Source organism: Suricata suricatta, chromosome 12, assembly GCF_006229205.1.
Source record: "Suricata suricatta isolate VVHF042 chromosome 12, meerkat_22Aug2017_6uvM2_HiC, whole genome shotgun sequence".
NCBI lineage: Eukaryota > Metazoa > Chordata > Mammalia > Carnivora > Herpestidae > Suricata > Suricata suricatta.
The window spans coordinates 61,579,132-61,606,891 of record NC_043711.1 but is presented as its reverse complement, the minus strand read 5'-3'; the positions used below and the strand labels follow the sequence as shown (position 1 = coordinate 61,606,891).

The window sequence follows — 27,760 nt, the reverse complement described above, 5'->3', positions numbered from 1 at the left end:
CTCGTCGCCGCCAGCCCGGCCGCGGCGGCAGCGCCTGTGGCGAGGAGTCGGCGGCGCGGCGAGCCCCCGAGCCGCGGGATCTGGGGTTTATCTTAGTCCGCCGCCAGGTTTACGACAGACTGGGGGGCGGAGCAACATCCCAAACGAGCAAACAATGGTCATTGACATCTTTTTCTCTAACCCCCCACCCCCCATAATGGAGGCAAAAAGGTAAAGGGGGCAGTTGGGTGTTTCTTGAGAAGATCACCCCCCTTTGTTTTCTCCATCCTCCCCGCCTGGATCCCTGGCAGTTACCCCAGCCCTCGAGCACCAGAAATAGAAACTCCGAGGACGGCGTCGAGGCTTGACGTCAAGGACTCGGCGCTTCTTCCCATCCAGACCGCAGTTTTCCTGAAGGGACTTTGTAGCAAAGTCCAGTATATTTGGAGAGCGGGGATGTGGTGCTGAGTTGGAGGGTGGTGTGCAGGGCTCTCCTGGTCCTCTGCGGCGACCAGCGCCTCATTCGCTCCATCATCTAAAGTGTTAAAAAAAAAAAAAAAGGCTCTTGGGTCCCACCATAAGAGCGCATAAAGAGATGAGGTACAATGACCACCCCCTGCCTTTGTAGGGCTTCTAATTTATGCATCTTTAGACCCTTAAGCATCATTTTGTGGGCAACCAAACGGGCACCTCTAAATTAGCTCCAAGTAGCCAAATCCAAAGAAGAGAGAAAGCACGCATACAGAGACACCCACAAATACTAGATGCTAACTTGTAAGTATTCTGTTTTTATTTGTGGGGATGGAAGGTTGGATAAGAGAAAATACATTTTTATTTGTTAGGCTGTTTCATATTCAATTTGCACATGTAAAGTTCATCACAGTTTTCTTCCCTTTGCTGTTACTGCTGCTTTTTTCCTTCTCCCCTCCCTCCCACCTTCCCCCTCTCACTCTCAAGTAAATATCCAACTTAGGGTTTACTCTATTACTACCATGATCAAAAAGAAGAGGGGAAAAAAACCCCTTGAAAATCTAAATATTTCTAGTTGTTTGAAATGGGTCTTTTTGTTGTTAGAAAGTATATAACCTGTTCAAGAAATATGAAATGGATGTAAAAAGCAGGTAAAAACAATAGTTTCTTTTGAAAAAAAAATGAAACCATAGATAAACTGATTTTTAAAAAACTTTGTCACTCTTTAATTTGCAAATTTACCTGCAGAGCAAAGAACTTAATCTAAGTTTTCCACCAAATGCTGAACATGACAAAGAATAGGACAAAAGAAGTGTGCAAGCATATTGACTAAATTTTGAAAACCACCTTTCAGTTAAAAAAAAAAAAAGAAAATGGGGAAATAAAGATACAGTTTTTAAGTTTTCCTGGATACTGGTGGGGCAAGAGAAAGAAAATCAAGGAGAATACTTTCTTAAGCCAGATTTTATTGTTTAAGAAAAAGAAAAGGATGTGTGAAAATGATTCCAGTTTAACCTAACGGTACACATCTTGAAGGCAAAAACAGTGTTACCTATTCTTTTTCCTGTTGCGCTTCAGTCCTTTGGTTGGAATGTCTTCCATAGTTTTGCTCTTATTGTTTTAATCTTTGTTTTGTTCATTTCAGTGAGTTTTGCAAAGAATCTGCCCCTGTGGGGGTAAGGGGTATGGAGAGGGATCAGTATGGTTGTCTATGAGAACAAAGTGTCAACCATGCAAGTGTGTAGAGTAGTATTTTAAAATACTAAAAGAATGAAAGGCAAAGTTACATGAACTGTTTACAGTTGTCAGTTAACTGACTTGGCAAGATTAATATTGCTACAGTTTAACATGATGTTACTTTTACAGGTCTTTCCTGAACTTGAATCACTTGGGCTAGGTCTTCATCCTCACCTGCACTGGAATTGCCTACTAATTTTTTTATGTTAGTGGCACACAAAGAAGCATTTATGTATTTACTTAACTGATTGCTAGAATCCTAAAAACTGCAGTTTGGCTTTTAAATTCTGGTTTAATTCAAATTGTATTGTTTACTTGTATTAGCTTAAATAACAAATAGTAGAAAGTCTTTCATTTCAACCTTTCCTCAGCAATAACAAGGTAAGTAAAAATATTTGTGTTATGGCATCTATAGATTTAAAAATTACATTGTGAACCATTGTATTTTATTTTTCAAGTTCAAACATGTTTCAGAAATGAAACCTATTGTCATAATGTTCATGTCGATTAGTTACCCACTTGAAAAAGTGTTTATAATAAGATTTTTTTTCCAGATAATTATTATTACTTTTTGTTCAGGCAGTATACTTCATCTCCTGAAGTTTGTTGTATAGAACCACAGGATAGCAGTTCACATCAAGTTGTTGCTTACTTTGTTTTTCAACTGTATTGGGTCCTGCTACAGGTTCATTTACATATGGAAGGATCCCATTTTAAATTAAAAAAAACACTTTATCCTATCTGGAGGTTCTCTGCTGAGAGTTACTTTCTGGCTGCTGGGGAACTTGATGCCCTAAATATTACTCCTCTCTAGAAGTCATTAGTTGGGGGGGGGGGGGGGATATCCATAATCTTTAACATTTCTTTCTTAGTTATTTGTGTCTCATTTTAGAAATTATGTAATTTTATGCTGGAAACACTATTTGGATATATGCCGATGATTCTGAAAGTAGATGTAGTCTGGAAGATGTATATGTACATTTATATACAGACAAATTAAAATAGTCCAATTGATACTCCATTAAAGCTTTTCATCAAATTCATTTAATCTGATTATTGTCTGCCTAAGTTATGTATGGAAATGTATACTCAGTAGATTCTTAAATACTATTGACTAAATTGGATTTCACAGGAAATGTATTTTTAAGGAGTGTATTTTGGGGGGGTGGATTTTTCTTTCCTTAAAAACAATACTGGCATACAGTGCAGAAAAAAGCAAATACCAGCAAAGGGAATACAGTGAAAAGAGGTGGCCCTCCCACTCCTCTCCTCCAACCTCTCACTTTCCGTTTTCAGATGCACTGGTAACCTGTTTCTCCTGGGATAGTCTGTATAATTTGAAGCATTTGACCATTTTACACACTGGAGATAGCATGTTCCGTATGGTTTGATGCCTTATCTTTTTCATAGTTCAGATTTTTGTAATTTTATACATCCCATTTAGCACTGGCAACTTAATAAATGGGTTGTGGCAGAGAGAGAAAATTTTCTAGACAAAAAGTTTCAGATCTCTTGGCTTCTTGACAAAAATGTGGCATTTGTTGAAAATCTCTGATGTGTCTTGTTACCTTCAGCGCCAAAGATATTTGGCAAGAAAAAAAACCATTCTGAAGTAGAAGCCTTTTCCAAATTTGGGATTTGCTTTTGTCAGATAGAAGCCCAGAGAAAGGGGCCTGAGAGATGTTGAGAAACCGACTGATAATATCTGGCCAGTACTTAAAGGGAAATGTGCTTTTTCTAGATTGTTGCTCTTCTGTCTAGCAAATAGATTTCTGATGTCTCAAATTTCCTTATAAAGACAGACTGTGTTTGAAAATATAACTTTTGCTTGACATTCAAAAAGATAAGTGACTTTTAGAAATGAGACACTTGCTACATTTGTGATTAGTTTAAAATGATTGTGAAATAATTTGGCCTGTTTTGTGGAGGTAACTTTAGAATACCATCCTTGCAGTTGGGGAGGAATAAAGAAGCATATCAGGATGGTACTTTGTAGCAAAATTTGAGGTTATAAAGAGGAAACAAAACAGAGATCAAACATAAAAGTTTTAGAAAATTATTTAAAAACTTTTTTCTGAGGTACCTGGCTGGCTCAGTTGGTATAGCATAGGAGTCTTGATCTCAGGGTTGTATGTTTGAGCCCCAGATTGGGTGTAGAGATTACTTAAAAATAAAATATTGAAAAAATGCTGACTTTATCAATTTCTGAAATTTGGTTCTCGTTTCTTTTTAATCATAAAAACCTTTTGTTTTAAATGTTTATTTCAATTATTTTGAATCTCTTATGATAATTTTTCACTTGTATTTATGCAACTTTGTTGCTTCTCTCCCCCTTTCCCAATGGGGTACAGCAGAGGTAGGGTTTTCACAATACTTGCCTGCCTTCCTGCCATGCTTCCGTCTCTGCTGCTGAGTCCTCAGTCCATCTCTCCAGGTACACAGAAATGCAGCTAGGGACTAGGCCTGAGGAGAAATGGTAATCTCTCTGGGAGAACAAGAGGGAGAGGCTTGAGAACTTGACCCCCCTCACCTCATCCCTACAGTCACCCTTTCATATTTGCTTCATGAAATGCAACTCTGCAATTAAAAAAATCTGAGTTACTCTTTGAGAGTCAGATATTTTCTATTGAAAATAGTTTTCTGACCAATGAATAGGTTTTAAATTAAGATGATTATTAATGTAATGTGAGAATGAATGGTAGATGTTAAAGACATTGCTGTTGAAATCATCATAATAGGAGATCCAATTAAATGATTCCTAAAAAACAAAAACTAGAAGCCTCGCTTTCTAGGGTCAAGCTGTACCACAAGGTTTTATAGTCACGGTAGAGAATAACATTAGGCTACCCAGGGATGTAAATACACGGAAACTGCCTAGTATGTCATAACTCTCTTATTCTAGGACTTTGAGCTTGAGCTAGAAATTGGAATTCTTTTGTGTTTAAAAAAATATTTTAGAGTAAGTAATAAAATACTAGGTTGGGAATACAATGACAATATTGAAATATATTTTTTTATTTCTGAATAACAAGTTTACTTGTATATCTTGCTTATATAGACTGTTGAAGACCTTTTAGAATATAATAATGTTTTCATTGAACAATATCTTTGACATATTTTTACATGTTTTGGTATGTCTTAAATAGCTTTTTTTATAGGAAAAAGAATCCTTTGAAGTTTAGGCAAAACCATATTTCTATTTATTATTTTGTGGGAGGAGGTAGTCATTTTAAAGATTTAACCCTATTTCTACACAACCTCATTAGTGAATATATATACCCTCTTAAAAAATATGTGCTTTTATAACTTTTCTTTCATATGCTCTCAATTCTTCCATATCTAAGGGACTCAGTGAATGTAATGTAAAATCTCTTAGAGCAAGTTTCATTACAGATGTATATTACATTTACAAATTGAATTGTAATTATAAAGGAAGGTATCAGTCTTTACTCTTAAGTCAGGTAGTTGGGTTATTTGTTGCCATCACTTGAAGGAGAAATTTCAATTTTTGACATTTTAATAAATGAATTATTTGTTACATTAATTAATACAGTTTTAGAAAATACATTTTAGAAGAAGTGAGTATGACAGTCATATAATTTGAGAATAATTTGCCCAATTTTGCCCTGTTTTGTCTTGTGTCCTGCTAAAGGTGAGCTATTCGACAGATAGTTGTATGTATCTGCATTCTAGTCTAGGGTTTGCCTCATAAATTAATATGAATTTGGGTAGATTTTAAACAACTTAATTATTGGTTCAGTAATTTGCTTTAAAAAATATAAATAATTTCATTAATCTACTTTATCCAAATGTTGAATGCCATAAAGAGAACTGAGTGATAAACTTTGTGAAGTAAACGAATAATGGAATCTGACTTTTCAGTAAACCTAGTATTCATTAAATTCTGGAAAATGAAATGCAGCACTAAATTTAAAATGTAGTTTGATTTACCACACAGGGAATGACAGCAGGTAATACTGCAAAGGTGATTCAGACTGGTTTCAAACAGAACTAGAAATAATAGAAGTTTTACAAAAGTGCCACAAGCTATAAACTATTGGAAATCATTGAAAAACACTAAATAAAAATTGCTTGAGAAAATCAGTACCAGTTTGAATGAAAGCAACTTACTGGTATATAGTATAATATATAATTATCTAATAGAAGAGATAGATTACTCCAAATCTCTTCCAAAATAAAAAGCATATATATCCCCTAAAAAAGTTTAAAAAACAAAACTAACTTGGGGCACCTGGGTGGCTCAGTTGGTTGAGCATCCAACTTCAGTGCAGGTCGTGATCTCACAGTTCATGAGTCGGAGCCCCACGTCAGCTGTGCCGACAGCTCAGGGCCTGGAGCCTGATTCTCATTCTGTGTCTCCCTCTCTGTCTGCCCCTCCCCTGCTCATACACTGTCTCTCTCAAAAATGAATAAACATTAAAAAATTAAACCTAACTTAACCATAAGAATAAATGGCAAATTTCAATGGCTGAAAGATTTTTTAAATTATACAGTAAGTGAAAGTTTAAAATTGAACTTATAATTGTTTAAAGTTCACTTTTTAATGGGATAAATAAATCTTGAACCATGTAGAATATATTAAGGCTGAATGTTGTGCATAGCACAACACATTGTGTTTATGCCCTGTTATAAAATATTCTGAAAGATGAATAAAAACTTTCACATATGATATTTTATTTTTCTGCAACTTGTCTGGTGTGTATGGTGATTTTTTCTAGAGTTAATTGTCTTAAATATAATATTTCTTTAGAATAATTAGTGTTAGTCCATATATGTTGAGCTACCATTATGAACATAATTGATGGCAGACTGCCTTGATGCAGCTCTTATGAACAATTTGTGGAGACTAAAAGGGCGATGGAAATGGTGGTTTAGGCATTGCTTTCTAGAGACACTGGCGGATCGAAAAGAAACCTGAGGTTTCCAGTGCCCTCTGAAATTATTTTCACATAAAACCCTGGTTTAGTAGGTATAAGTGTGGTGTAAGTGCTCTTTTCATGAAAAATTATATTTATTTGGTAAAAAGAGATTATTTGGTCATGGATCTTAAATAAACAAATTGGGGTGTCTATTCTGTATCTATTTCAAAAGGGGGAAGTGAAGAATGTCCTGTATATTCAATATTCCATATGGGATTGCCTTTAGCTTCTAGGCAATAAATGAATATATATGTAAATACAAAAATCAAACACTCTTCATACTCAAAGTCCTCTAAATATAAGAAGATATATTATTATGATATTATCTTATGTTTTCTCCTTTGCGTAAAAAAGCCCCCAGAACAAAAATATCTAGAATGAATACACACAACTGTATTAACAATAATTTGTCAAGCAATTGCTATATGCTTCAGAGCATCCTGAGTGCTTTAGAAAATTGGGAAAACAGGCCCTCTGATACCAGAGAGTAGAAACTTCTCGGCATATATATCTAGATCTTGAACCAGTTACTTTTAAATAATATGTACATTATGTGTATTACTCTATTATTTTAAATTATATGTAAATATGTATATGTTTATGTACATGTGAATATATATATGTGTGTGTATGGATATATGTATGAAAATACATGTCAAGTTCTAAACAGTTGACTTACTAATGAACTTTTTAGAGTATAGCTCATTTGTAGGGTGGGGATAAGGTTAATATACTAAAACCAGCATTTATTAATCTTTTGCCAGTGGCACGTCCATGAACGTTAGGTGTTTATTTCATGTAATGGTTACAATAGAAGAGAACTTAAAGTGTGAATGACATTGGCAGTAAATTCAAATGGAAAAACTATTTTGAAAAGGAGTGGGGAAAGAGATCTCAAAGAATATTTATACTGCTTTCCTGCATCTCTACAAGGCTGATGGATCAGAATTTATGCAATATTCGAGTAGCTATTGTTAATGAGACTATTCTTACATTGTCAGACTATTTTCATGGCTATGTAGAAAAAGTTTACAAACTTACTTCTCAACTCGATGTTTGTTTTGTATGCATTTTCTCTATAAGGAGAGAAGAAAGTTTGGAAGCTTTAAGTGGCCATATAGGGATTGTAATAGAGCAGTGATAAAAGGTGTTTCTTTCCTACACTTACTACAGAGTGAAATAATTTCCTTAGAAAAATTAACAAAATAATTTCTCAGGTTATAGAGAATTATAAATATTTGATTTGCAAATTGCAGGCATTAATTATTGATATTAGCTTACTACTAAAACTGTTAAAGTAACAAATAGAAGCTTTCTGCATGACAAACTGAAAATAACATATATAGAGCAATTCTGTCCAATAGAGATACAATGTGAGCCACATATTTAATTTTAAACTTTCTAGTAGCTACGTTAAAGAAAGTAAAAAGAAACAGGTGAGATTAAATAAAAGTATATCTTTTTTAACCCAGCATATACAAATGTCCTTTCAATAACCAACATAAAAATTACTGAGTTTTTTGTCACTAAATCTTTGTAATTTTACACTACTGAACATGTATACATTTTCCTTTATGTATCTAGACCTTATATCACACTTTGAAAAGATATGCTGGTATTATCACATATATATTCATTTTCTTTCTTCATTTAATTATATTTTATTTCACTTTCCACATCAGTTACTATACATATGTTCCTTGTCAGTACAAATATATGCCTTCATGGCATTGCGTGTAAATATTCATTCTTTCTAATGATCACATTATATTCTATGATATGGTTATACTATACATTTCAGCAGCCCCTGTTAATGAATTTAGGCTCTTCTCGCCTCTCCACTCTCTGTTCCCTCTCCTCCTATCTTCTCTCCCCACCCATTTCTATTACAAACAGTGCTGCAGTGAACACACATGCAGATCTTTGTGTACTGATACAAATATTTCTGCAGACTAGATTTCTAGAAGTGAAATTGGATCAGAGGTAAGTTTATTATATAGTTGACTTACTAATGAACTTTTTAGACAAAAGCCCATTTATAAGGTGAGGGTAAGGCTAATAATACCCCATCCACTTTGGTAGGTGTTGAAATTACCCTCTAGGGGCACCTGGGTGGCTCAGTAGGTTAAGCATCCGACTTCGGCTCAGGTCATGATCTCAAGGTTTGTGGGTTCAAACCCCACATTGGGCTCTGTGCTGGGTGCTCAGAACCTGGAGCCTGCTTCAGATTCTGTCTGCCTCTCTCTCTGGCTCTCCCTTGCTCGTGCTCTGACAGTCTTCCTCTGAAAAATAAACATTAAAAATTTTTTTAAAAGAAAAGAAATTACCTTCCAAAAGGTCATCTCAGTTTACATATCAGCAGTGTATGTTGTACCCTTTTCTCCCTGCATCTCTTACCAGCAGTAGATAATCATTAATTTCTTTTTTACCAGTCTAGTTTAGTTTTACAAACATAATTTAGTACCTCTTTATTGTTCTCCTTTTTATTGAAGTACTACAGTTCATTTAAGAAAACAAGAAAATAAGGCAAGAAATATATAGTGTGAAGGGGAAAGTCCCCTGAAATATATCTAAAGATAATTGCTCTTAAATAAGTATTTGAGCTTAAAATTTTAGCTTACAACTCTAATATATTTGCATTTTCCTCCTTGTTACATTTCTTTGAGGGGAATATGGCATAATACAAAATGATTAAGCTTTAGAATTAGACTTCAGTTGACTCCTACTGTAATGCAAATTATAAAATTTAGTTGCAAACTTTACTTGACCATTCTGAACTCAACTTTCTCATTTGTAAAAATGTGAAGGTGAGCTTAAATGTGTTTAAGTAACAGATGGAATCACCTATCAGTTCCATAAAATGTTTGCCTTATTTTATTGCTATCTTGAGTTCTGCTTTCTTTCTGAGAACAACAAAAGGATATATTTCCTAAAATACTATGTTTTATTGCAGCAGTTGTCAAAGGAGATAACTGAGAAGTAACATTAGTATACAAATGGATCTGGACTTGTGGAAAGATTTAGTCCTTTGAGGACTGAAGTGTCACCATTCAATGGCACCTCCCTTTCACTTATTAATCTCCTCTTTTCCATGATTTCCTACAGCCAAAGTGTTGAATAATATTATCTCCTCTTTTGGGAAAACATGAATCTTCAGGCACAAAGGAAGTATCTTTCTCTTCCAGAAAATTATCCAGATAATCCTGGAATCAACCAAACTGAAAAGTTTGTTATGCAGATAATTTGCCTTTGGATAATTCTGTGTCATGGTGGAAACATCTTGAAGGTTATGTCTACAAAACCCTATATGGGGGCATTACAGTACAACAAATGGTATACTACTAAAGGACACCTCTGTAACTAGAATGATATTCTGCAAATAAGTTTATTCCAGTATTGTTTGCCTGCTAAACTAACAACTACAGAATCTTTGTCTATAAGTGTAATGGCTTTTAGCTCTTTTCCACACATACATGAATATGTGCTTTATTCACTCAGTCCCTTATCTAATAAACATTTGAAAATTGCCCGCCACATGCTATAGATACAAAGAAGACAACGAGTCAGGCTCTGTCCTCAATGAAGCCTCTGGAAGGAGCAGGGAAGGGGGAAGGAGAGAGAGAGATAAGTGAGCAACATTAACAATTTATTTTTTAAAGTGTTATGGTAGTTCTGCATAGGGGTTATGAAATTACAAAGGAGGAGTCCCTAACTTAGTCTGAGGAGAGGAAAAGGGTTGTGGAAAATCAAGGAAGATGACCTGGCTGAAGAGACATATGGGATGAACTTTATAGATCAGGGAGTTAGAAGATGGAAAGGGAATTCCAGGCAGAAGAGCATGTTTGAAGAGGCATTTTAAGTCAATGAACATTTAGTGAATGTCTACCACATTCCAAGTCCCAAGGAATCATGAAGTGTTCAGAGAATACCAAGTGGCTGCATGTGACCAGATTATAAGATACAAATTGGGAATTGGTGGGAGATGGGACTGGAAAGGTCAGCAGGAGCCAGACCAGGAAGAGCCTTATATACCATGTTAAATAGATTGGACTTTATCAATAGGGAACAACAAGACTGGATTTATGCTTTGGAAAGCCATATTGGCGTTAGTATAGAGAATGAATTTAGGAATACCAGTGCTGGAGGCAGGGCATCCAATTAGGAGATTATTATAAAAATATATGAAGGCTTGAACTGAAGCAACCTTGGAAACAGAGAAGGATGGATTTAAAAGATATTCAAAGGGTGGAATAAGTAGTCCTAGAAACCGAATTGTCACCACATATGAAGCCATCTCCATGATCTACCATTAGCAGTTGTAGACCTGTCAACTTAGTTTAAAAAAATTACACAGCTCCATGTAGAAATTTATGTCACTAATTTGCATTTAAACACATATTGTATTATTCACAACTATTTTTAGCTGCAGATTACAGGAATCTACCTTGAAGTAGCTTATGTGAAGAGGATGATTTATTTGAATGATACTGGAATTTGTTTCATAGGCCAGAGAAGGAGCAGCTGAGTGTCAGAAATGGAACCGGAAACTTAACTGTCACTAGCACACTCATTTCTTGATATCTTTCTGCATGTTGGTGGTGTTTCTCCTACTGCAGATCAGTTTCCTCTATGTGGCAAGAAATGGCCAGTAATAGTTCTGGGCCTCCTATTCTGTGGTTCCTTTCTCAGAGTCATTTCTACTTTAATTCTAACATTGGCTTATAGTGCTTGTCCACTTTGGCCACAATTCTATGATAGACAACTACCACAAAAACTATCAGGTTCAAGATACGTGTGTGTTTTCAAGAGACTCTTGAAACACAAACTGAGGGCTGAAGGGGGAGGGGGAAAGGGGAAGGGGGTTGGTGGTCATAGAGGAGGGCACTTGTGGGGAAGAACACTGGGTGTTATGTGGAAAACAACTTGACAATAAACTATAAATTAAAAAAAAAAAAAGATATGTGTGTGTTTGAGAGGATAGAGAACAGCTCCTGACTGAGGGGAGGGGAATAATAGGCAAAACAAAACCTGGTCATCAAAACTTTTATCCAGTACTTTTTGTTTGACTTCTATGCTTCAGCTGATGCTGCTGACTATCTTCACTTTCTGAAAAACTTCCTTAGTTTCTGGTATGCTTCCCCTTTGACTTCATGCTCATTCTTTGATTCCTATACTTATTCTCCTTCCTCTTCATGCCCCTCAAAACTAGAAAACTGGGTTCAAAACTCCATCCTTGATATTCTGATTAGTAGATCTCAAACTTTGATAGGTGGATCTCAAGCTGATTGCTGCCACAACTTTTTCTGACTATTCAAAAGGGAGAGGAAGAGTGCAGTTAGCTCTGCCACTTCTCTTTCAGTTGGCCAGACATCTTACCATCAGCTCATATCTGTGTTCATTTCATGGGTAAAGGGAAGTAAAAAGCCAACCTTTTAAAGAAAGACTGGATTCCCATGTTTTACATTCAGAAAATCCATTGTTCTTATAGCATTAGCGATATCTCTCTGTAGATGACTATTTCCTAACCATCCTACTTCCACAATACATCTTGAGATGTAGTCAGCCAGTCTTAGTATTCTGTGAATATTCCAAGGATAGTCCTGTCTCCCAACAATCCACATAACCATTCACACATCATGACCCAGCCTAAATTCTTTCTTCCATAAAGACTTTCTGGCTCCATATAATGGCATCTCTTCCTCATAGCACTTACCACAGTGCTGATTATATAAATACTTGACTCCACTCTCTTCTTGCTTACATAATTTCTGATTAGTAGTCTGCTGTATATTTTTAAATCTTTATTCCTCTATAATAACCTTAGCCCCTATTCCCTTCTGGATTTTTACAAGGTATTTCTCTTTCTGTGGTTTCCTACAGTTTGAATGTTATATGTCTCAGTGTAGATTTTTTTCAGTATTTCTCTTATTTGATGTTCCTTCAACTTCCAGGATCTTTAGTTTGCTGTCTGTCAGTATTTTTTGAACATTCTTGACCATTATTATTTCAAGTATTTCTTCTACTCTGTTCTCTATGTCTTCTCCCTTTGGTATTCCAATTATGTGTGTGTTATATATTTTGAAATTGTCCAACAGTTCTTAGATATTTTTGTCTTTTTAATTCTTTTTTTTCTTTTTGTATTTCAGTATGGGAAGTTTCTATTGACATTTCTTCAAGCCCATTGAGTGGTTTTGATTTCTAGTATTTCCTTTTGATTCTTAGTGTTTCCATCTCCATGCTTCTCTTATCCTTGTATTCTTTATTTTTTTATTTTAATGTTTTTTACACTTATTTATTTTTGAGAGACTGACACAGAGCGTGAACAGGGGAGGGGCAGAGAGAGAGACACACAAAGAATCTGAAGCAGGCTCCAGGCTCTGAGCTAGTGGTCAGCACAGAGCCCAATGCGGGGTTTGAACCCACAAACTGTGAGATCATGACCTGACCTGAAGTCGGACTCTCAAGCGACTGAGCCACCCAGGCACCCCTCCTATCCTTGTATTCTTGTTTATTGAGCATTTTCTCCCTTAGATCTCTTAACGTATTTATCACAGTTATTCTAAAGTCTCTATCTGATTAAAAAAAAACCTGTGCCATGTCTGAGTTTGATTCTGATGTTTGCTTTGTCTCTTAAAACTATGCTTTTTCTTGCCTTTTAACATGACTTTTAGTTTTTTCTTGTTGGAAATCAACCATTATGTATCAGGCAATAGTAATTGTAAAAATTGTAAGATGTTAATGTTAATTTGGCTAGGATTTGGGCTGTGTTTAATATTTTCTGTAACTAGATGCTGGAGGCTTCAAATTTCTCTAGTGTCCTTGTTTTTGTCTTTCCTATTGTTTTAGGGCTTAACTAAGGACTCTTTCTTGAATAGAGTCTGTGTCTTGAAGCTCTTTCGCTATAACACACTGCTTTCATAGTAGAACCCTGATGGTGTGGCAGTAAAGTGCAGGGGAGGGAAGTGTTCATAATCTTATTTTTTTAATGTTTATTCATTTTTGAGAGGGCGGAGCATGTGGGGGGGCAGAGAATCTGAAAGGCTCTGTGCTGACAGCAGAGACCCTGATGTGGGGGTCTAACTCATGAACTGTGAGATTATGACTTGAGCCAAAGTCTGAGGCTTAACCAACTGAGCCACCCAAGCACCCCTTTATAATCTTATTAAATCTCAGCCTTTTAATGGGACTCTGTCTCTGATGTGACAATCAGAAATGTCACTTAACTCCCCACAACCTTTGGTGAGGCAGGAAAGCTAGAGAAGGCTAGAGTTGGAGAAATATTCTTCCCTCATGTTGGAGAAGTCTCTGCTAAAGTCCTTCCCACTGGAGAGTGGGGATTTGTAGGAAATTTTCTGTGTGTATTTAATAATGTCACTCCCCCCCCGCACCCCGGTCCAATCTTGAGGGAATCCTTTAGGCTTTTTACCATAAGAAGATGGTTTCCCACCCCACCTCCCCAAGAAGTGTAGATGCCCTTGAGGCTGAGCCCGCAAGGGATTCTCACTGTTATGCTAGTCTATCTCAGCCTCTAGAAGTTAATCAAACTTACCATTTAAGGGTCCTATCAATTTATGGCTCTAGCACTTCTGCTCCAGGTAAGCAGAGGTCAGCTGTGACATGCTAGATTTTCTATCTTGCCAGATTTCAAGGTGGCAGATCGCCTTGCATCCTCAGTTCTCTAATGGGCCCAAGAAAAGTTGTTCATCTTTTTGCTTGTTGTAAAGAGGAGAGTAATGATGTCCAAGATTTTCACATGTTGGAGGGGAAGTGTGCTAAATGCTTAGTAGCCGCTAAATAAACTTTATTAGACTGTAAAATCTTGTATATTTGTTTAATAACTGCAAATTGCCAGCTAACATAAAGGTTTTTAAATGGAAAATTAAATCCATCTTCAAAATTTAGAGAGTTATATTATGAAAGAGAGATTGGATTTGTTCTCAATGGCATCCAAAGGTCTATTAGTGGAAATTTTATATATTATATACATATACACACACACACATATATACATACATACATATATACATTATATATATATATATATATATATATATATATATATATAGAGAGAGAGAGAGAGAGAGAGAGAGGCAGCTCTTAATTTAGTATGAGAAACTTCTAGCAAAAGTATTTTATTTTTTTAAATTTATTTATTTTGAGAGAGGCAGGAGGGGCAGAGAGAGCGGCATAGAGAATCCTAAACAGGATTCCATGCTCTCAGTGCAGAGCCCAACTTGGTGCTTGATCACATGAAGTGTGAGATCATGACCTGAGCTAAAATCAAGAGTTGGACACTTAACCCACTGAGCCACCCAGGTGCACCCTGAATATCCACTTCTAACTGAGAATTCTATTGGGAATGCCAGTAAGATTTTCCTACTCATGGGTGAGTATATGAAATCATAAGCTACGGGACAGCTCCTCAGGTACTTGCAGTAAAGGAAAAACTATCTGGGATGAGAGGTGGCACTATATAGCTTCCAGTGTGGAGATTCTTTGATTTTTCTACCAAAGGGGAAAAGCTCCACTTATTTTTCAAATTTTTGTTTAAATCCATTTGTACACATGTGTAATGGCGATGGCCTCTGAGAAAGCTGATGTACAGTGTCCTGAACCCCATTCCGTGTATCTAATATGTGTATATCTAAGGGTAGGCATTGAACTCCTGTTACAGCAGGCTGCTGTTTGTGGGTTACCAGCCCAGCTGACAACCATGCTTGCAAACAAAATGCCAGTCGGCAAACTTGCAGGTATGTGTAGTGCTGGACTGTCATGACATTGCTCACAAGTATGCCTGTGGAGCAGAGGAGAAAGAAAACACCTTTGCACAAGTTCCTGCAATGACTTTCCCCTTACACAGGAATTTATGTGCAGGGAAGAGATAGGCTCAAAAGGTCTTAAAATTTTTATCTCCATTGCTGGGAAATTGCTGTATGTAGCATGCTTGCTGAAAATACAGCACTTGTTTCTTGCATGGCTACTTTGTATTGCTTTTGCACTAAAAGCTTTATTGTTAATGATAAAGAGGGAAAGACCTTGGTTGGTTGTTTTACATCTTACTGTTTTATTTTGAAGAAACATTCATGTTTCCAAAGGTTAAAAAAAATCAGGTCTTTAAAAAGTTGTTTTCAAGGGCTAAGAAATACCATTTTGATATAACAGTGTTTCTGAATTGTCTACAATTCATGGTTTCTGAACTCTATGCAATCCATTGGGGTTTTGTTTCCCATTAATCAACCCAAGGTATATTTATGAATATATTTTCTCGTTTTATTTTCTAGGAACCACTTATACTGACTTCAGTATACTTATTAAAGAGCTGAGAAAATTTAGCTTTTTATCCTGACTTAAGTCACATTTGACGTTAGTCACAGCATTGATAAATTTTATGTAAAATGATCCCTTCCTAGCATTCATAATTAAAAAAAATTTAGATGAAATTGCCATTTATAAACATGAAACTTCACTCTTTTTTGTGTGTTTAGTTCTCTGAACTTTGACAAATGCATACAATCACCACCACAATCAAAATATAGAATAATTCCATTAACCAAAAAAACTCAATTGTGTCCTTTTACTTTTAGATCTACGATCCATTTTCAGTCCATTTTTGTGAGGATGTGAGGAAGTATGGATGTAGTTATTTTACTTTTTTCTTCCTTCCAGCCTTCCTTCATCATTTCTTCTCTCCCTCTCTCCATCTCTTTTTCCTTTCTTTTTACCCTTTTTTCCTTTCAAAAGTGGATATTCAGTTATTTTAGGACCATTTACCGAATTGCCTTTTTATTTTTGTTGAAAATCAATTCACCATATATGTGCATACCTAAGTTTTTGAGCTCTCATTTTTATTTCATTGATCAAAATTCTATAAATTTTAAAAGCATTAGTGTGATTAATCCCTGACGCTTATAGCCATTGTTATCCCATTACTACTTGGGCTGTGACCTGCCAAAAAAGTACAAAGCAAAGAATTGTGTATATATATATATATATATATATATATATATATGCATACATTTTGAATTAAAAAAAATGTCTTAGGATAACTCATTGACATTTCTATTTCCAAGCTAAAATACTCACATTACATTTGGATCAACATCTTTGGTACTTACATACTGAAACTAATTATGTTGCCAGTATAATGAAATAAAAATGTTAACATGTTTAAATCTATTATGTGGAACTATTTCAGATATCACAGTGAAACCATTTTTTGCCATCCTGGTTGGTCCCATAACTACTTTGTAGTTTTGAGAAACTCTGTTTCAATATTAAAAGTATTTGAGAGTAAAACACTAGTAAGAAAGTAGAGATATTTCTTTCTTTGAACTCTTAGTACAAGTCTCTTTGTTTTTGTCTAACTTCCTCTTGTCTGGCCTGAGTTGAGTTGCAGAGTGTATCAAAATTGGTAGGACCCCAACTTCTCTCTTGCCTACATCCAAAGCAAAACTTCTTTTGTTCCTTTGAGAAGAGCTCTATTCCACCAGATATTTTGTTTCTCAAGTACTCTCCCTTCAAGCCCATATTTAGCTGTAGATAGTTTCATCTCTGTTAGTTGGAGGTGATGGGGGTACAGAGAACAAGGGATGGCATATCAGCCACTAAAATCTCTGCTCCTCCCTACATCTCCAGGGACAGGGGTTCTAAATCAGTCACTCATTCTGGGAATAGCCATGGTTGAGGAAGGGAGAGGAATGAGAGGAGTCATTATTGTTGTTGTTTACCTTGGCCCAGAGAACCCTGATCTATTTTATTCTCTGCCCCAGTGACTTTCATTCTCTATCATCGGGTTGGCTTTCTATAACCTTGGAAATGTTCCTCTGCTATGACACTGGATAAGTGTGGTCACTCCCAGACCACAGCTACATCCCACTCTGTGCCATGCATGTGGCTGAACACAAGATTCCAGAAAGTTGCAGCTGAGCTTACAGATAGGATATTCACTGCACCTGCTAAGAGTCACACTAGGTTGCTACTATGGTGTTTCCTGCTACCAAAGCTTGGCCTTCCGTCTTTCAGTTGACAAGTTGCAGAGTGTGCCTCTGAAGGGGCTCTGCCCTAGCATGTTTTGACAGCTCCCAGAAGACAAGCCATTGCCCTTTACCTGATGCCGTTTCCCTCCCTGATAAAGTGAGTTGTTTTACCGCCTCCTCTGCCTAGGCCGGGGTACAGCTCATTAAGTCAGTCTTGGCAGTTTGCAGAGTCCCTCAGCAATTTGTACCACCACCCCCCTACACTCCCGCCCCACTCCAGTGTTACAACAGACCCTTTCATCTCCTTTTTCTTGATGGCATTACAGCCAGGAATAGCTAGCGCAGTGGTGCTAAATGAAAAAGCATTTTAAACCCCCTGATTCAGCCACCCAAACCCATTGTGTTCACGGTGCCTTTCTTGAAGGGACTGCTGTAATTGGAAGACATTTCCCTGTAGCCTTAATGACCGAACACTTGGAGCAGCAGCCAGCTGGGGCCAGAGGAGAAACTCACTTTACCTGCAGCCTTCATTATTCTGTTTTCTTTCCAAATTTCAGGCTTCTAGTGAGGCATCTGTGCAAATGATCCTAGGGCCTTTTGTCATGCCTTCCCTTGCCTTCTTTTCCAGAGCATGACTCCCAGAGCCAGCCATTTAAAGATTTGGCATGTCATCTTCTACATTTCTTTATGCATTTTAAAAAACATACCTGGGGTGATACTACGCAGACGGTAGTCTTATTTACTCCTATGTTGATGGCATTTTCCATGTTCTCAGCTGCATGAAATTCTATTGGACTGTTACAGCATGGTTTACTTCACCAGGTACTTATTGTCAGGTGCTTACGTTGCTCCTATTTTCAGGTATTGCAAATAGCAATCCCATGAACATCCATGTATGTACATCTTTGGCACACCTGAACAGCGTTTTACTCAGGATGTATATGTACAAGTGGAACTGAATATAGAGTTTATATTTTGATACACATTACCCTTTAGGAAAGCAACACCATTTATGTTGCCAGCAGCAGTACAAAGGATCACCTTCTCCCTATGCTCTTGCCAGCCTTGGGCTTTATTATTATTGTTTTTATTACACTACATCCATACCAAGGGAAATATAGTATTTTATTGTTTCCATTTGCATCCCTTTGATTATCAGTGGAGTTGATAGTATTTGGATTTTTTTCTGTGAATTGCCTCTTCATATTTTTTTCTACTGTAGTGTTTATCTTTTCTGTATTGATTTGTAAGATTTCATTATATAGTAAATATATTAACTCTTTGGTTTCCTGTATATATTGCAGATATTACCCCCGGTTTGTTTCTCTTTTAATTTGATTCTAGTGTCTTTTGCCAAATGAATTTAAAAATTTTTATGCAGTCAAATGTGTTGGTGTTTTCCTTTGTGGCTTCTGGTTTTTCACTCTTTTCCCACTCAATGATTATAACTATATTTCAATGTGTTTATTGCTCCTAACAATTTTTAAAACTCTTCTTAGTGTGGAGAATTTGTCTTGTCAAGGGAAGAATTATTGTAGGATAAGTACTCATGATGAATGAAAAATGGTACTATGAAGTCATTTCTTCACAGGTCTGGTGAAATAGAACCTTATGAACACCATAGAAGTTGAGTGCAGCCAAGAGCCTATTTTGATGACATTGGGTATATCCACACAATTGTTTATAAAATTGTCCCAAATATTTCATAAGTAAATGAAAAGTAGAACCCATATTTCTCTTGCTATTAGTTGAACAAATGTTCTGTTTCCAGTCTTGAACAAATATACCAGCTTTATAATTTTTAGGCCACCAGCCAATTAGCTTAGCTTTTCTATAAGGGGAAAAGAAAGCTGGGAAAGCAATATGTTATTAATTACTGTTATAGCCACTTTGAGAAACAGTAGTACACCCTCTCAAATTTGTTTCCTGATGAGACTGATGACACCACATACACACCAAGAGGATAAGGAAAGGTTAACTGAAATATAATAGTTTTCTGAGGATAGTAGGGCAGACATCCAAGAATATCCAAAATGGCTTCAGAGTGTAAGGAAAGAAGGCTGGCATGCTATTGTGGTTGGACCTGGGGCTGGGGGTGAGGCTAGGGAGAGGATTTCTGTGTGGGGCCAGGAGGTTGTTTGGTTTGAATCATCTTTTGTAGTCAAAGAACAGAGCACCCAAGTTTTCTTATAAGCTTTCCCAAATATGAGGCACAGGGGCAAAGGCAGGGGTGTGGCTTACAGGCCCATAGAGTCAGACTCTCTAGTATAACCACCAATCACTGAATAGTAACATTTACATATCCTGAAAGGTGTGGGTACCAGTATATTGAATAATTTACATTTCCCCCAAAATGCTGGTTTATACCAAAGGTATTTATTTATGGAGTTACTAATAGCAAAACCAACCAAACAACCAACCAAACACCTTTAAAAATATAAAAATATTTGTGTCAGGAACTATAGATAATCATGAGGTCTGTATTCACCACACCTATCTAGGCTTCTTGATAGGTCAGCCATTTATGTTGAGATGGATTTTAAATTATTTCCTCAGCCACATGGACACATATGACCTTTTACTCCTCTAATAATGCTTCAGCCCTGAGTTTTCCATTATTTGGTGATTTAGTTACTAATATCCTATGAATTAGATGTCAGCAATGCATTTAATTCTAGAATGCTAAATATCTAGAAACTGTGGCTATTTTTCTTTGTAAAAATTCTATTTTTTGATGTATGATTTTCTCATTTCCTCCTGAAATCACTCCATTATTCTCAGTAATTTTATTCTCTCTCTTTAGGCAGCAGTTACTGCCCTTGACTGCTTGCTTTTCAGATTTTCTGTCTTTGTTGGTAACCACTTTCAATAGTACAAACAGACATAGTGGAGCATGTATTACTTAGATATTCCTGCTTTTGTTGAGAGTGTAAGTGGTTATTTGATTTCAGGAGGTTCTTTGACTTAGATTAGTACCATATATCTTTGTAAATCTATTTAGTTCTGAAATAAATGTGGTTTCATGTTAAATACTAATTTTCAGGGCCTGAATATTTGGTGGGGAAAACTGAAGAATCAAATGTTACTTTTTTTTTTCACCACTTAATGCCATGCCATGTAATTAAGTTTTGCTTTTTGTAAAAGCTTGTCAAAGACCAAGCTCCTGAGTCATAAATTGCATTTGTATTTATTTGTTTTTAAATAGTTAGTATTCTGTCCTTTTATTTTAAATTAAAATAATTTTTATGAGAAGTTGAATATTTTTATTTATTTATTTATTCTTTAATAGTTTATTGTCAAATTGGTTTCCATGTAACACCCAGTGCTCTTCCCCACAAGTGCCCTACTCCATTACCACCACCTACCTTCCTCCTCTTCCTCCCGCTTCATCCCTCGGTTCGTTTTCAGTGTTCAATACTCTCTCAGGTTTTGTGCCCTCTCTCTCCCCAACTCTCTTTCCCTCTTCCCCTCCCCCTGGTCCTCCATTAGGTTTCTGTTCTCCTGTTAGACCTATGAGTGCAAAATATGGTATCTGTCCTTCTATGCCTGACTTATTTCGCTTAGCATGACACCCTTGAGGTCCATCCACTTTGCTACAAATGGCCAGATTTCATTCTTTCTCATTGCCATGTAGTACTCCATTATATATATATATACCACATCTACCTGATCCATTCATCAGGTGATGGAAATTTAGGCCCTTTCCATGATTTGGCTATTGTTGACAGTGTTGCTATGAACATTGGTGTACATGTGCCCCTATGCGTCAGCTCTTCTGTATCATTTGCGTAAATCCCTAGCAGTGCTATTGCTGGTTCATAGGGGAGTTCTACTGATAGTTTTTTGAGGAACTTCCACACTGTTTTCCAGAGCAGCTGCACCAGTTTACATTCCCACCAACAGTGCCCGTCTCTCCACACCCTTGCCAGCATTTATTGTCTCTTGTTCATTTTAGCCACTCTGACTGGCGTGAGGTGGTATCTCAGTGTGGTTTTGATTTGTATTTCCCTGATGATGAGTGATGTTTCATGTGCCTCTAGGCCATTTGGAAGTATCTGTTCATGTCTTATACCCATTTCTTCACTGGATTATTCATTTTTCTGGTACAGAGTTTGATGAGTTCCTTGCAGATTTTGGATACTAGCCCTTTATCTGATAGGTCATTTGCAACCATCTTTTCCCATTCTGTCGGTTGCCTATTAGTTTTCTTGATTGTTTCCTTTGCAGTGCAGAAGGTTTTTATCTTGAGGTCCCAATAGTTCATTTTTTCTTTCATTTCCCTTGCCTTTGAGGATGTGTTGAATAGGAAATTGCTGCAGGTGAGGCCAAGGAGGCTGTTTCCTACATTCTACTCTAGGGATTTGATGGTTTCCTGTCTCACATTCAGGTCCTTCAGCCATTTTGAGTTAATTTTTGTGTATGGTGTAAGAAAGTGGTCTGGTTTCATTCTTCTGGATGTTGCTGTCCAGTTCTCCCAGCACCACCTAAAGAGGCAATCTTTTTTCCATTGGATCCTCTTTCCTGCTTTGTCAAAGATTAATTGACCATACATTTGTGGGCCTAGTTCTGGGTTCTCTATTCTATTCCATTGGTCTATATGTCTGTTTTTGTGCCAATACCATACTGTCTTGATGATGACAGCTTTGTAGTAGAGGCTAAAGTCTGGGATTGTGATGCCTCCTGTGTTGGTTTTCTTCTTCAATATTACTTTGGCTATTTGGGGTCTTTTGTGGTTCCATACAAATTTTAAGATAGCTTGTTCTAGCTTTGAGAAGAACGCTGGTGCAATTTTGATGGGGATTGCATTGAGTGTGTAGATTGCTTTGGGTAGCAATGACATTTTCACAATGTTCATTGTTCCGATCCATGAGCATGGAATGTTTTTCCATTTCCTGGTGTCTTCTTCAATCTCTTTCATAAGTTTTCTATAGTTTTCATCATATAGGTCTTTTACATCCTTGGTTAGGTTTGTTCCTAGGTATATTATGGTTATTCGTGCAATTGTGAATGGGATCAGTTTCTTGATTTCTCTTCCCACTGCTTCATTATTGGTGTATAGGAATTCAACCGATTTCTGTACATTGATTTTGTACCCTGAAACTTTACTGAATTCATTGATCAGTTCTAGAAGGCTTCTGGTGGAGTCTGCCAGGTTTTCCACGTAGAGTATCATGTCATCTGCAAAAAGGGAACGTTTGAATTCCTCTTTGCCAATTCTGATGCCTTTTATTTCCTTTTGTTGTCCGACTGCTGATGCTAGGACTTTCAGCACTATGTTAAACAACAGTGGTGAGAGTGGACACCCCTGTCATGTTCCTGATCTCAGGGGGAAAGCTCTCAGTTTTTCCCCATTGAGGATGATATTAGCTGTGGGCTTTTCATAAACTGCTTCTATAATGTTTAGGTAAGTTCCTTCTATTCCGTCTCTCTCAAGGGTTTTTATTAAGAAAGTGTGCTGTATTTTGTCAAATGCTTTTTCTGCATCATATGGTTTTTATCTTTTCTTTTGTTAATGTGATGTATCACATTGATGGATTTGCAAATATTGAACCAGCCATGTAACCCAGGAATGAACCCCGCTTGATCATGATGGATGATTTTTTTTAATATGCTGTTTAATTCTATTTTCCAGTATCTTGTTGAGTATTTGCATCTGTATTCATTAAGGATATTGGTCTGTAGTTCTCTTTTTTTGCTGGGTCTCTGCCTGGTTTGGGTATCAAGGTGATGCTGGCTTCATAGAATGAGTTTTGAAGTTTTCCTTCTATTTCTATATTTTGGAATAGTTTGAGAAGAATGGGTATTAGCTCTGCTTTAAATGTCTGGTAGAATTTCCCTGGGAAGCCTTCTGGCCCTGGGCTCTTATTCATTGGGAGATTTTTGATAATGGATTTGATTTCTTCACTGGTTATCAGTCTATTCATGTTTTCTATGTCTTCCCATTTGAATTTTGGTAGTACATGTGCATTTAGGAATTTGTCCATTTCTACAAGGTTGTCCAGTTTGTTGGCATATAATTTTTCATAGTAATCTCTGACGATTGCTTGTATTTCTAAGAGATTGGTTGTAATAGATCCTTTTTCATTCATGATTTTGTCTACTGGGTGCTCTCTCTTTTCTTTCTGAGGAGCCTGGCTAGAGGATTATCAATTTTGTTTATTTTTTCAAAGAACCAACTCGTGGTTTCATTGATCTGCTTGACTGTTTTTTTTTTTTTTTTGGATTCTATATTGTTTATTTCTGCCCTGATCTTTATTATTTCTTTTATTCCTGTGGGTTTGGAGTACTCTTGCTGTTCCCCTTCTAGTTCCAGTAGGTGGTCTGTTACATTTTGAATTTGTGCTTTTTCTAGTGTGTTGAAGTAGGCCTGGGTTGCAATATCCTTTCCTTTTAGGACTGCCTTTGCTGTGTCCCAGAGAATTTAGATTGTTGTATTTTCATATTCATTTGTTTCCATATAGTTTTTAGTTTCTTCTCTAATTGCCTGATTAGCCCAATCATTCTTTAGTAGGGTGGCTTTTAAACTCCTCATTTTTGGAGGTTTTCCAGAGTTTTTCCAGTGGTTAATTTCAAATTTCATAGAATTGTGATCTAAAAGTGTGCATGGTATGATAGCTTTTCATTTATATTTGTGGAGGGCTGTTTTATTCCCCAGTATGTGATCTATCTTGGAGAATTTGCCATGTGCACTCAAGAAGGTGAATTTCCTAACTTCAGGATGCAGAGTTCTAAATATATCTATCCATTCTATCTGTTCCAATGTGTCGTTCAGGTCCATTGTTTCTTTAGTGATTTTCTGTCTGGTTCATCTACCCATTGCCATCAGCGAAGTATTAAAGTCCCCTGCATTTAGCACATTCTTATCAATAAGATTGTTTCTGTCTGTGATTGTTTTATGTATTTGGGGGCTCCCGAATTTGGGGCATAGATATTTATAATTGTTAGCTCTTCCTGATGGAGAGACCCTGCCTGTAATTATTATATAATGTCCTTCTTCATCTCTTGTTACTGCCTTTACTTTAAAGTCCAGTTTGTCTGATCTAAGTATGGCTACTCTGGCTTTCTTTTGGCTTCCAGCCACATGATAGATAGTTCTCCATACCTTTATTTTCAACCTGAAGGTATATTCAGGTCTAAAATGAGTTTCTTGTGGACAGCAAATAGATGGATTTGTTTTTTTATTCTGCTACCCTGTGTCGTTTGGTTGGAGCATTCAGTCCATTTACATTCCGTGTTATTATTGAAAAATGTGGGTTTAGAGTCATTGTGTTCTCCATAGAATTCACGTTTGTAGTGGTGTCTTTGGTACCTTGTATTCTTTGCAACATTTTCCTCATAGAGTCCCTCTTAGGATTTCCTGTAGGGCTGGTTTGGTGGTGATGAATTCTCTCAATTTTTGTTTATTTGGGAACACCTTTATTTGTCTTTCTATTTTGAATGACAGGCTTGCTGGATAAAGGATTCTTCGCTGTGTTTTTTCTGTTCATCACATTGAAGATTTCCTGCCATTCCTTCCTGGCCTGCCAAGTTTCATTAGATAGGTCTGTAACCACTCTGATAGGTTTCCTTTTGTATGTTAGGGCCCTTTTATCCCTAGCTGCTTTCAGAATTCTCTCTTTATCTTTATATTTTGCCCATTTCACTATGATATGTCATGCTGAAGGTCAATCAAATTATGTCTTAAGGGGGTTCTTTGTGCTTCTTGAATTTGTATGTCTATTTATTTCCCCAGATTCGGGAAATTCTCACTTATAATTTGGTGTAGTACCCCTTCAGGACCTCTCTCTCTTTCTTCCTCTTCAGGAATTCCTATGATATGGATGTTGTTCTGTTTGATTGTATGACTCAGGTCTCAAATTCTCCTTTCCTGCTCTTGGATCAATTTCTCTCTCTCTCTCTTTTTTTCTTTTCGGCTTCCCCTTTTGCTATAACTCTGTCTTCTACTTCACCTATTCTTCTCTCTGCCTCTTCATTCTGGGAGGTAGTTGTCTCCATTTTATTATTCACTTCATTTATAGCCTTTTTAAACTTGTCACACCTATTTTGAAAGTCCCTTGTCATTGTATCAGCAGTAGCTTCTCTGATGCTGTTTTCAAGTGCAGCGATTAATTTTATGACAATTGTTTTAAATTCTTGTTCAGTTATGTTGCTTAGATCTGTTTTGAGCAGTTCTATGGCTGTGACTTCTTCCTGGAGTTTCTTTAGAGGAGAGTTCTTTCGTTTTGTCATTTTGGCTAGTTTTCTGTCTCTTGTCAGTTTTAAAAGCTCATTGTGCACTGTGCACTTGTTAGTATTGCTCTGTTAAAGGAGGCTTATTGACTGTCCACGGCCTGTCACTTCAGGAAATGTTCTCTTCATGGTGTCTCTCAGTTTCTCTTATTGTGCCTTTGAATATTTTTTCTCTACTCAGCGATATTTGGGACTCTCTGACATGCACACTTTGCCTTGTTTCTTGGGGTACCCCTGAAAAGGAAAACAGACAGACAAACACACAGGGAAGAGAAGCATGCAAATGCACAGACAAATCAAACAAACAGATTAAAAGGGGGAAAGGAAGAAAAGAAAATAAAGGGAGAGGAAAGAGAAGAAAAGAAGAGAAGAAAAAATAAAGGGGGCGGCAGGACAACAAAGAACCATGGACAGTCTAAAAGTGTATAACCAGTTGAGGGGAGCGATAAGGATGAGATAAGGGAGAATATATCTGCATGGCAAGAGAAAAAAAAGAGGGTGAAAGGAAAAAGAAAAATAAAGAGTAAAAATATAAAAAAACAAAAAAGGGTGAGTTAGGTAATAATAATAAAATTTAAGTACAAAAAAACACAGCAGCTCTCCCCAGCGGATAGGTGTGGTTTGGTGTAGGCAGGTCTCAGGGGCTGCACTAGGAGGCCCCACCTTGGGGGTTGCGGAGAGAAGAATGGCGGTGCCCCAAGCTCTGCTGGAACTAAGCGCTGCACGCCACTCTTATGAGTCTGATCTCCTTGTGCTGCCGCTGAGCCAAGCTGTATTTTCCAGGCCCGCCTCACTTAAAAATCCTAGTCCATGCACTTTTATGCTACCATAGATGAGAGGTACTTACTTTGGCAGCTGGCTTCTTGGCTGGGATCTTGTAGGAGGGCGGAACAGTTTCTGTTGGAACCGCAAGGATTTGTGCCGCCACTTCCAGAGGCAAGGTGTGCTGCAGGAGGCGAAGTGCATGCCCCACAGCTGCCGCTGCTCCCAGCCAGGATCTCATAGTGGGAGGGAGCAGTTTCTTTTGGTGCTGGGTAGGATTCGCTCCTGCAGCACAGCTGAAGTGTGTGCCCCCGCCTCCACCGCCACCGCCAACTCCCTGCTGGGATGGCACAGGGGTTGGGGCTATTTTTTCCTTGTGTTACCTGGGTTCGGGTTTACGCTGCCCAGAGGTTATATATGTAGTGAGAGTCTTTCTCTCTGCAGGGTTAAACGTTCTTTATCTCTTCTCTAGAGACAGTACTATGAGTGTGTTCAGTTTCTCTTTCTCTTCCCTTTGTCTCTCAGGGGCTCTGCGTGCTTGCCCTGTGTTGGGCTGGGGCTCCCACCTCCCCTGCCCTTCTTGGGCTGGCCCATTTTCCAATCTCCCTAGTTCACACTCACTCACTCAGGCATCTTTGAGGTTGTCTTCTTTCTGGAGTTTGTATTTTCTCCTTCCACTCTTGCAGATGAGAGTAATGTCCTTCTCAGTTTGATAGATGAGGCAGATGAAGTTTACAGAGCTCTCACAGAGCTCCCTTCCTCTCTGCCATCTTGGCTCCTCTCCCTGTTCCTTTATTTCTATACTACGTTTTTATTCCTTTGATCTATACTTCCTACACAGGTTTTTATTGTATGTGCAAAAATTTGTGCCCTTTTTAAAGATATTACTCAAACACCTTTCACTTTTTATTTTTGAAAGAGTGTGTGCACATTTGAGAAGGGGAGGGCAGAGAGGGAAAGAGAGAATCCCAAGCAGGCTCCATGCTCAACAGGGACCCCAATGAAGGGCTTGATCCTATGACTGTGAGATCATAATCTGAGCCAAAATCAAGAGTTGCATGCTTAACCAAGTGAGCCACCCCTGCATCAATCCTTTTTATTCTACTATTTTATTTGTTCGAGTCACAAACCAGAGATTTCTAAGAGATCAACAGGAATTTCACACTG

At 37.3% G+C, this 27,760-nt stretch overlaps 1 protein-coding gene across 1 annotated transcript in view; it reads right to left on the bottom strand.

The window, feature by feature from the left end:
• The window catches only part of NKX2-4 (NK2 homeobox 4), a 22,399-nt gene extending 1,407 nt beyond the window's left edge, over positions 1 to 20,992 (bottom strand). The window contains exons 1-2 of the mRNA XM_029917911.1: positions 20,968 to 20,992; positions 311 to 514 (exon numbers count right to left, since the gene is read on the bottom strand). Of these exons, the coding sequence (XP_029773771.1) occupies positions 311 to 514; positions 20,968 to 20,992 (229 nt within the window). The remainder of the gene's footprint in view (positions 1 to 310; positions 515 to 20,967) is intronic.
• Between the last annotated feature and the right edge of the window lie 6,768 nt (positions 20,993 to 27,760).